This window comes from Anoplopoma fimbria, chromosome 16, assembly GCF_027596085.1.
Source record: "Anoplopoma fimbria isolate UVic2021 breed Golden Eagle Sablefish chromosome 16, Afim_UVic_2022, whole genome shotgun sequence".
Classification (NCBI taxonomy): Eukaryota; Metazoa; Chordata; class Actinopteri; order Perciformes; family Anoplopomatidae; genus Anoplopoma; species Anoplopoma fimbria.
In genome coordinates this window covers 6196300-6207516 of record NC_072464.1, presented here as the reverse complement: position 1 = coordinate 6207516, position 11217 = coordinate 6196300, and the positions used below count along the sequence as shown (strand labels likewise).

Below are 11217 nucleotides of genomic sequence, written 5' to 3'. Positions count from 1 at the left end.
AGGCATGTTTGTATCTGCAGCTTCTGGGGACACAGCAATAGTGTTAAGGAGACCATCTGATTTTGTTTTCAGCTCCCAAATGTTTTGCCCAAAGGTGACTTTTTCTCAAATAAATGATCTATTATGCTTTATTGAGGAGCATAACAGATGTCTGACTTCTGCAGATAACAATCATGTGTTTCATGAATGGTGCAATATTTTGTTTCACAATGCAAGTGCAAATGATGCGTATCCTGTACTTACTCAAAGTTGAGGGCTATCTCACTGGTGGGACTGCTGCTGTTAACGACTTCTTTGTGTTTGAGTGTTGCCTAAAGCAAAACGCAGATCTTGTGTGATTCAGTGTGGCTCCCATGGCGTTGTACATCTACAGGGGATCAGTTTTAGCAGTAAAAAGCATGGATCATGAGAAAATTGTTTATTCTTTTTGAGTTGTTTCTGGGTGAATGAAAAATAGAAATCTGTTGAATCATTCGCTTAGGAAACAAATTAAGATTTTTACAGCCCGCAAAGGCTAAAAACATTTATTCTACAACTTCATTAACATGCAGGAAGTTTTATGAAATGGTGCTTATAAGATTTACTACAGATTACTTCATGTATGACTTTGATTACAACTATGCCTTTTTTCTATCAGAATTTCTGTTCCATTCCCATAAATTGTTTTTTCTTGGAATGTTTTTTTGCCTTAAACAAAAAAAATGATGCACAAATAGCTCCAAACACTGCAACAATCAGCAGAGCAAATGTGGTGTTTAATCCGGTCTCAGCATTGTTGGTAGAGAGCTTCATACCTAGAAAGCTCACAGTGTTGTTAGAGGGAGCGGGCGTGACTGTAGAAAAAAGACACAAGACATTAATATAAACTAATATTAACTGTAAATCACATCTTAGATGAACAGAAAATCTGCTATCCACAAAATATAAAGTTCTACTATCACTGCATTGTTGTTTTCCATCAAAGAAAAAGTGACATTTTAGGGGAATATAACGATTATTTGCTTTCTGTGTGGAAAATGTGTAGGGTTTATATTGACATCTCTTGTTAAATATGCTGACAACAAAACTCCAGGAAGTTGATGCTTTTGTCTTAGAATTGCACATAACCCTTGTACAACTTAACGTTTCGTTTACTTAGGTTTCTTGCACAAATTATGTTTGAATTGGTAAGCCTTAAAGATACTGGTTACATCAATGCATCAATTTACCTTCAGGCACGGTGTTTAAGCACTCATGGGGTCCCAAGGCGGGGTCTGGGAATCCGTTGCAGTTGATGATGGTGGAGTAGAGGGTAACAGAAGTCTTGGCCACTCGAGGCAATTTAGTGTCTGAGTGATTGACGTAGAAAAGGCCAAATCTTTCTGAAAGGCCAGTGGCCCACTCTAGGTTGTCCATCAGGGACCAAGCTGTGTAACCCCGGATATCCACGTTATCTAGCAAGTAAGCTAGGAGGAGAAAATGAACACCTTTAGGGATGCAAATACACTCTCAATTCTTATGTACAAAAAATTCAGTATCTTGGTTTGAACATGGAATTATTCTGAGAAACAGCAAGATTGCTATGATCCATTACTCTTCAATCAGTTGTCTGGGATACTTTACATGAGATATTGTCAATGGTCTTTATTCAAATATATGATGGGAGTTGCGGTTTGATACCTTTCAGCACCTGGTTGATGTACTTTTCATAGTAGTAGCTCCTATGAACATCGTTTAGGTCAATCGGCCCTCGCTCTGACATGCCATTTTCTGTGATGATAATAGGTGGATTTCCATACTCCTCCTTAATAAAGTTCAATATCCTGCGGAATCCAAATGGTGAGACCTTCAGCCAAGAAGATCCTGAATCCAGCCAGGTACGATCAGCAATCGTTCCTGCCCCCCTGAGAAGATCAAATCAGTGAAATGGTGTTATTTCACAAAAATAAAGGTACATCTTTAGCTCACCACCATGTGACTGTGTAGGACTTGCTTCTCCCACTTGGTTTCTGTAGGTATGTTCTTACTTGCTTACCTATCGGCATCATAGTGCTGAAGGTTTCCATAGTTCACAGGGAACGCCAGGACAGTGGTGTAATGGTTGAACCCAAAATAATCATAGGTGCCCTTAATCTTTTTAATCTCCTCAGGAGTGAACTCAGGCAGCCTGGAGAGATTAAATCAAATTTATTAAATTCACCTGATGAATGTAAAACAATTTTCCATTAGTGCTCTTTCTTGCTATAATGTTGTTTTTAATTATACCGAGATTTAGGCAGACCAGCAGCCAGGCTTCGCTCTCGAATGATTGTCTTCATCATGTTGCTGTAGTCTCCGTTAAATACGGGATGGGCAAACCAGCCAATGTAGAACTGCACAAGAAGTAACATAACAGACCATAACTGCAACTTACTTCTATTGTAAAATGGGAAAGGAATGAGCATGCAAAAGAAGAATCTGCAAACAGTAACAACAACATTAAGTATTTCCTTGTTTGTTCTTTAAAGTACCTGCACCACGCGTCTTGCAGCGTCAATGTCCTCCTGCTTATAGGGATTTCTGGGCTCTGACCAGTCAGAGTTGATGGTGATGGAGATAATTCCTTTCTGTTTGGCCCGGTACTTGTCATTGTAGAGATGCCAGGCTTCAGCGTGAGCTTTAAGCAAGTTGTGACCCACAATGTAGGGCAGAGTGCCTGGTCGGAAACTGATCCCTGGACACATACACAAGGAACAACAGACACATTTCCTAGTTTCTTTAGCTACATATGATTCTTCTCATTGTGGTTTAGAAAGGTCAAAACTAACAATTGCTTTCTAGAAAACACACTGTTTCAAAACACTTAATGACCATGCAATACTGTTTTGATGAATTTTTACTTTTTCAACCTGTATGTCACACCAATCAGGTGAGCATACATCGATATGAGTGTGGGCATACCTGGGGCAGCTGCCCCATAGCCATGGCCCACATTGGCTACATTGTATGGCTCATTAATGGTGATCCAAAATTTCACTTTGTGGCCAAGACGGCTAAAGATGAGGTCAACATAGTCCCTGAATTTGAAAATAATTGTCTCATTCTCCCAGCCCCCAATGTCCTGCAGAGCTTGTGGAAGGTCCCAATGGTAGAGCGTAATCTGAGGACAAAGGGAAAGCAAGGTTTACCAAATTTACCAATTTAACATTGTAAATAATTTCCTGAGAAGCAAGAATTACACATACATGAGGTTGGATGTTTGCAGCAAGCAGTGCATCCACCAGTCTGTTGTAGTAATTTAGTCCAGCCTCATTGATGTGCTTGGTGGTGCCATCAGGAAGCACCCTTGGCCAGGATATGGAGAAACGATAATGGGTCACCTTGAGTTGCTTCAATATAGCAACATCCTCGTTTACTTTATTGTAACTGTCACAGGCTATATCTCCATTGTCATCATTGAACACTCGGAGAGGAGTGTGAGCAAATTTGTCCCAGATGCTGAGGCCTTTTCCATCCGCTCTCCATCCCCCTTCAATCTGGAGATAAGAAACACAGAGTTAATTAGGAAAAAACAATGTAAGGAATGTATGTGCAAATCCCTGACCCAGCATTAATAAAGGGGCTTTATCAAAAAGTTACCTGGTATGATGCTGTTGCAGTACTCCAAATAAAATCTTTGCGGAAATGTCCATGAATAAGCTTCTCATCATCTGGTGTAGGGAAACCATTGTCCTTTATAACTTGGTAGTAGAAATGGGCTGAGTACTTGGGGGTCCTCGGCCGGTTCGGGTTAGTGAAGTCCACATGGTGAAGCCCAAATCCTACTTTGTACCCATTGAGCCACTCAAAAGAATCCATGAGAGATGTTGCTATGTATCCTTTCACCTTCACACCATCAAGATTATGGGCTGTGTAAATGTATTAGGATAGAGATAACATAATTAGCAATTAAAAATGTATATAAGTGGATTGGTGGTCTATATTTTCCATGGTGTAATTCAACAGAATATGGCCACTGGGACACAGACCAACACGTGGACATGTAAGTTACTATGTGTCCATCATCTATTTTAAGAGAACCACCTGACAGAAATATACCACAAGATTTAAGCTTCAGCATGCTAGATTGGCGGACCTAACAAACAGTATGTTTTAAACCTTTAATACATGATATGTGTCTTTACCCTTTAAAGCCTCAGGCTGTTATTAAAACATACACACACAAATAAATGATCAAGACTAAAAATCTAAACAGTCATTATAATCATATAATGTCATTATTTATCTTCACAAATGTATTTATATGGCTGTACCTTTCAGAGCCTCATCGATGTAGGTCTTGTAATAAAATACTCTGGCAGAGTCATCCCAAGTTGTCTTTGATTCTGTAGCTACTCCATTCTCAGTAATGTAAATATCCGGATCCCCATACTCCTCTTTGATCCAGTTGAGGAGTCTTCTCAAGCCCCATGCCACAGCTCTCTGGTTACTGATGGCAGTAGTTGGAGAATCACCTTCATTTTCTTCTGACAAGTCCAGGTCATACTCATAGGATTGAGGGGAAAGTCGAGCAGTAACATGGCTTGCAATCTTTGTGGTGTAATGATTTACACAGAACATATCAGCAGTTCCTTTGATGAAGCTATTTTCTTCTTCCGTGAAGGAAGGTAGTCTTGTCTCTGAAAGACCTTGGAGTTCACTTTTGTTTCCAACTTGCCACTTCATTGCATCTGGATAATCGCCATTCTTGAAAATGGGGTGTGCAAACCAACCTAGTTTGAACTGCAGAGCGCGGTCAGCAGCTACCACTTCACGGGGAACATTAACATCTTTAGGTTCAATCCAATCAGCATTGAGAGCGATGGATACTAGACCACTTTGGGATTTGCGATACTTATCGTCATATGTGTGGTAAGCCTTGGCGTGTGCCTTTATAAGGTTGTGTGCAACTCTGTATGGTGCAATTCCTGGATTCTTAACATTTGGTGGGATCTGTCCAAGTCCATATCCTGACCACGCAATTGTGTGAGGCTGGTTGAAGGTCATCCAAAATTTCACTCTGTCTCCAAAGTTGGCGAAGCAGAAGTCACAAAAGTCATTAAAAATGTCAATCATCTCTACATTTTCCCAGCCACCAATGTCTTGCAACGCTTGAGGAAGATCCCAGTGGTAGAGAGTCACCATGGGAGTGATGTTATGTGCTAACAGGCCATCAATGAGTCTATTGTAGTAGTCAACACCTTTCTTGTTCAGGGAGGTAAGCCGACCATCAGGAAAGATCCTGGACCATGACAAAGATAATCTGTATGACTTTACCCTTAGAGCTCGCAGCATGTAGAAGTCTTCTTCTAGTCTATTGTAGCTGTCACAGGCCACATTTCCATTGGCATTCGCAGGAATACTGCCAGATTTGTTGGTAAATGTATCCCAGACGCTTGGCCCCTTACTATCAGCATTCCAGCCACCTTCAATCTGGTAAGCTGAAGATGATACTCCCCAACTGAAGCCTTGTGGGAAAGTGCCATAGTGGTAGAGTTTTCTCTGGAATTTCGACTGGTTGGAAAATTCCTCCCAGACAACCTTTGATTTAGACGGAACCTCAGAGGGTGATAAAGCAGTTGGTTGGCGGTTGAGTTGCATCTCTGATCCTTTAAAAGCATGCCCTTTGCTTGAACCAAATCCATTTTGCACGATAACCTGAGAATAGAAATAGGCAGATTGCTTTGGGGTTCTTGGTCTGTCTGCATCTTCAAAGTTGACATAGTGAAGACCAAATCTTTGGCTGTAGCCCTGTTTTCCCTCAAATCCATCCATGAGTGATTGCACTGTGAATCGCTGCACATCCACTCCATCTATGAATATTCCTAGAAAACGGACACACACAAAAACACATTAAGGATAACAATATTTATAAACACTTTGTAAAAGGTGGTTTCCTATCAGAGAAATTCCAGACACTAACCTTTTAGGGCTTCATTGATGTAACTCTTCATGTACTCTATTCTACCGATGTCATTTAGAGTGTCGCCACTGTCCTCAGTAGGCATACCATTGCCAGTTATGTGGATAGGCACTTTGGTAACATTCAAGTATTCTGTGGAAATGTAGTTAAGAAGCCTTCTGAGACCCCAAGGTGTAGAATAGATCCAGTCAGAAGCTGTAGAAGACCATGACGGGTCCACATGTGCCTGGAAGTCCCCCACCCCCTCAGGACCAGGGGTGCAGGCACCAACGCTGACGTTGACCAGTCGGGAAGTATAGTGATTTAATCCCAGGAAGTCAGCTGTTCCACGTATCCTCTTGCTCTCTCCAGCAGTGAAAACTGGAAGTCTTGCAGGCTCAGAGAGGGGACACTCTTTTCTTTTCTGTTCAATTTGAGTCTTGAGTGTTGGAGGATAATCTCCATTTATGAATATAGGATGTGCAAACCAGCCCAGCATAAACTGCAGGTAACGATCGGCAGCCGCTATGTCTTCAGGTTTGGAGGGGTCCATGGGCTCAGCCCAATCAGAGTTCAATGCAATGCCCACTTTCCCTCCTTGGGCCTTTCTGTACTTGTCATTGTAGATATGCCAGGCCTCAGCATGAGACTTGAGCATATTGTGAGTGACCTGCAAAGATAAAATAAATAGTGATGTGAATGTTTAAGAATGACAATGAAATATTGTATATTTACATAACCGGATGAGCATTGCTCTCACCTGATAGGAGGCAACCACATAATCTTTGACTCCAGGGGGGTGCTCGCCAGTGCCATACCCAGCATGGCTCACCACCCAGGGGCTACTGAATGTGTTCCAGGTCTTGACCCTGTCTCCAAACCTTGAGAAGCAGAAGTCTGCATAGTCCTTGAAGGCTTCAACAATGGAAGCATTGGTCCATCCACCATAGTCCTGGAGTGTCTGGGGCAGATCCCAGTGGTAGAGAGTGACAACAGGTTGTATGTCGGACTCAATGAGAGCGTTGATCAGCTTGTCATAGTAGAGAGCCCCTTTCTCTGATTGGCTTCCCCGGTGGCCTGAGGGGAAAATACGGGCCCAGGAGATGGAAAACTGGTAGGTGTTGACTTGAAGACCTCGCAGGAGGTAGACATCATAATCCACCTTGTGGTAACTGTCACAGGATAGATCAGCTGTCTGATTTGCAAAGGCTAGGCCCTCATGACCAAAACGGTCCCAAATGGTCTCTCCCTTCCCACCTTCTAACCAGCCTCCCTCAACCTTGAAGGACTCCCTGGAGGTAGCCCATTGGAAGCCTAAGGGGAAGGATTCATTGAGGAAAAGGTCTCGTTCTGTTGTGGTCTGGGCCCCAAACTTATTCCACACATTTTGATAACTGTTTTTAAATGGTTTAATTCGATTGTAGTCTGAAATACCATGTCTGTTGGAAAAGAGAAGGACATAAAACTGTGTAAACATACAAGAAACAAGCTTTGTCAGTACATATGAAACTGTATATTTGACCAAGATAAACTGTTACCTGGTTGGGACTTCCTCCATGTCCAGCTTACCCAACATATCCATCATGTCGCATCCCACAATATTCAGGTTATTGTTGTTCATTAAGGCTGTGATGAATGCAAGACAAAGTTAATAACAGTTATGTGATCAACATTAATGAAATGTGCAGAATTAAAAAGATACATTCCTTTTTTCATAGTACAGCTAATTAACAGCTAATTAACACTAAACTCAAGGTACAACTGAGGGTGCTTGTAATGCCAGGTATTTGGTCTTAAACCAAAGTATTTGACAAAGTGATATTTTGACCTGAAGATAAAAATTTAAAGAATTACTTAAGTTATCGTGATTTTATCCTGAGGGGGCCATGCGTGTCTGTACCAAATGTCATTCCAATCCATACAATAGTTGCTAAGATGTTTCACTCAAAACCACACATGTGAATCCAAGCCCTAGCTGTTTAATTATGTCATTCTGAACTAAATCCGTGCTCTGACGTGGCGACCCATAGAGCCATGCTGCTAGCATGGCCTAAAAATGTTAATATCAGTCATTTATTTAGTTGATACACTTACTTAAATGTCAACAAATACTTACTTATCCAGGCATCTGCTTTAGACTCTACATTCTTCTTCTAACCAATCAAATGTCAATGCCACATTCCAGTGAAAATTATTTTTTAAAACAATATATTTTGTCTGATAAACACACTGAGTTGTGTTTATGCATTAACTTATAAATAGAAAAGCAAGTCCTACAGCTGTGCTCCAACATGCATGTGATTGTGTTTATATAACTGAACTTGACCATAAAAAGAAGCATTAACACTGATCACTGCCCTATGATTACCCTCCAAATAACACTCCCATGATTATAGTGTCTGTAAAAGTTTATGATATTGCAATTTACAACAAGCTATCCTTGATCTTTTACTTGGTCAATAAAAACAGAGAGGATTGGTTCAGATAATGTTGGAAATGTGTTACAAATTTTTATGATTCACACAAAATAACAGAATATTGAACAGGATATTGTTCAACAGAATATTGAATCATATTTGATCACCTAGTTTGATAGTTTGATCGGAGTTCATGAGCTTCGTGAGCAGTGATTGACAGCTGCGCCAGGGACTTTTAAACTCTGATAGTTTGATTTCCTTGATGGAATCTTGCAAATGCCATTAGGAGAACGAAGAAGAGGTAGAGGAACCTCATTTTCGACAGATCTTCCCTTTTATGTATTGTCAGGAAACTGTGACAGTTTGAGCAAATTTTAACTTTAAGGTTATATGAACAAAACTGGATAACAGAATCATATTAATTTAGCCATAATGACATTTACCTTGTATGAAGTTGCCAAGAAGCTGGTCTTGACTATAAGGACAACCATGAACAGTCACCTCATATATCAGGATTGGCAAGTCCCCACTTGACATCTACAACATAAAATGCATGTGGCTGCAGTGTGATTCAAAATATAAAATGAAACATGAATAGAAGCACCGTTTATCATTTTCTTACCTGTAAGCTGCTCAGCTCCTTTGCAAAATTTGATGCAGACACACAGTTGTATTCAATGTGCACCGACAAGAAATCCATCTGTTCAAAATAGGAGACAGAGCACAATATGTTATCCCACTCATGTGTGTAAATGAAAATAAGTACTTGTTTAAGTTGTATTGCCATGGGGCCTACATTGATATATATCATTACATAAGATACAACCTGGCCAATTTTTAAAATAGGTGTGTACCAAAAGTTTTGTTGTTTTGCGATGAATGTGTGTAAAAGTGCAGATACAGGCATGGGAAACAAGTTGCTGACAGAGAATCTTTGAGCACTTATTATCAAAGAGCTGAGATAAGAAGAGATATAAAACACGTTGAAGGTCTGGCAATACAAAATGCTGAAACAAATGCAGAAGATGAGACCATAACTTCTAGATGGAGGAAGCGTGACAAGAAAACTACTAAGACGTCAAACAACTAGAAGTCTTTTGATGCAGTTGGACCTCTTCATACAACTTTTTAGGTTTGCAGGGAGATGTGGCCAAAATGTAACCTTCAAATAAAGGAGTAAATTATACATAATAATAATTGGAACATGACAAACCAGTTCTTTTGATAATGATTTACTATTCTAAAATGGTTTTCATTTGGAGCCTAATAGCAACAGCACCAGAAGTTAATTATATAAGGAAAGAAGAAGTCTAAAAGATACATTAGAGAACAGAAGAGACAGCTTACTGGAGATGAACCTTTGATCTGGGGAAGAATTGCAGCATCACTAGCTCTCAATCCGACTGACAGACGTCTCCCTGTGAATATGGAAGCATAAAGGCACTGTGACCACAATGTAACCTAAGGACCCTACGCCATTTTTCACTAAGGATACTTTGACAAAGCACAAAGACATTTCACAGCTGTACAGTTAAAATACTGCTTATATTATGTTACTGATTTCACCTGAATTGACTATTGAGACATGCATGGTAATCTACGCATGTAATCGGTGTCATAAATAAGGGGGTAAAGGGTTGGTCGTAAAGCAATCCTTTTTACATGTTATTTCTTCAAAACACATTGAAAAGACAATACAACACTTAATATATTAGTGATTAACAAAACATTTTTTATATTTAAAATAATTCTTGTTCTTGGTTTATTTATCATAACATAGTAACAAATGACTAATCCTGCAAGAAGGAGCTAAATCAATCAAACACATCTTTAAATTTCTCCTTGTTCTATATTACCTTTGTCAGGAAACCGTTGATGGTAGATCTGGTAAATGTTCTTATTGAGCTGGAGGATATTTTGCAGAGGACCAGGAGCACCCTCAGGCTGCCCGTCATGCCAAACACCACCCAAGTCACTCAGTGTCACCCATGAGTCTGCCAGTGCTCCAAACTCTTGGAAGGCAAACTCTGCATACTGCTGAAACATCTCCACCAGCTCCTGGCTCTCCCAGCCTCCATACCTTGATCTCAGAGTCTCTGGCACTGTTGATCCATGAAGGACGACCAGAGGTTGAAGGCCCACGTCCAGCAGCTGCTCCAGGAGGGTCTTGTAACAGGTAACCACAGCCTGCTGGGGTTGGCTGGGGAGGCCTGTAGGTAGGAGTTGAACCCATGACAGCGGCACTTTGAAGTGGGTCACCCCTCTGTTCTGGAGGTACTCAAAGTTCTGTTTGGAGCCTGGAGGTATGGGATGACTGCAGTCAAACGCATCACTCACCGTGTTGCCTGAGCTTCTCACCAGCTGCTTTGCCAGAGGGCCTGCAACAAGCATGAAGTCCTCTTGTCCAGTCACCTTACTACTCAGGTAACCATACAGACAAAAAACCAACAGAAATGCAACCCACAATAGGTGCTTCATTATGGCTTGAAAAGGATGGACTGATATTATCCACTGATTGCCAAGCTCTTTAAAGCAATGCTGTTGTCTTCTTTTTGCAATGTTACATAATTAAGGGATGATATCACATCCAAGTCGTGCAAATTACAGTGTTTTATTGCAGCACTGGGATATGGTCACGAAGACTCTGGACTTGCGTGTCAAGTGATAAATATATATCCTTCTCTTGTGCTCATGTTTGAGGACCATGAACATGATGCTGTTACAACATGCTTTTTGAAAATGTAACAGCATTTAAAACAAGAGAGAGAGAGAGAGAGAGAGAGAGAGAACATAACATATTTTAGATTTGAACTTTCACAACTTTCGGCAGCCAAATTAAAGGAACCTACATGTGCAATGGAATCTCTTATACTCATAAACTCTTATCAACAATGTTGTTTT

General features: G+C 40.6%; 1 protein-coding gene across 1 annotated transcript; it reads right to left on the bottom strand.

The window, feature by feature from the left end:
• Positions 1–239: 239 nt before the first annotated feature.
• LOC129104897 (lactase/phlorizin hydrolase-like) lies at positions 240–10794 on the bottom strand. The gene is made up of 18 exons (XM_054615762.1): positions 10173–10794; positions 9664–9734; positions 8939–9016; positions 8760–8853; positions 7438–7525; positions 6660–7338; positions 5921–6569; positions 4272–5822; positions 3598–3866; positions 3204–3494; positions 2920–3118; positions 2490–2692; positions 2245–2351; positions 2015–2146; positions 1660–1883; positions 1209–1445; positions 727–833; positions 240–311 (listed from the first exon to the last, which is right to left on the bottom strand). The coding sequence occupies exons 1-18, from the start codon at positions 10792–10794 to the stop codon at positions 240–242; spliced, it is 5673 nt and encodes a 1890-aa protein (XP_054471737.1).
• Positions 10795–11217: the final 423 nt, after the last annotated feature.

Excerpts from the sequence above, each read along its gene's own strand:
- LOC129104897 (XM_054615762.1), bottom strand. The coding sequence starts at position 10,794 with ATGAAGCACCTATTGTGGGTTGCATTTCTGTTGGTTTTTTGTCTGTAT. Across the intron at positions 9,735-10,172 it reads TCAACGGTTTCCTGACAAAG|GGAGACGTCTGTCAGTCGGA; the intron begins GTAATATAGAAC and ends CCATATTCACAG. Across the intron at positions 2,352-2,489 it reads CTGCAAGACGCGTGGTGCAG|TTCTACATTGGCTGGTTTGC; the intron begins GTACTTTAAAGA and ends CTTCTTGTGCAG.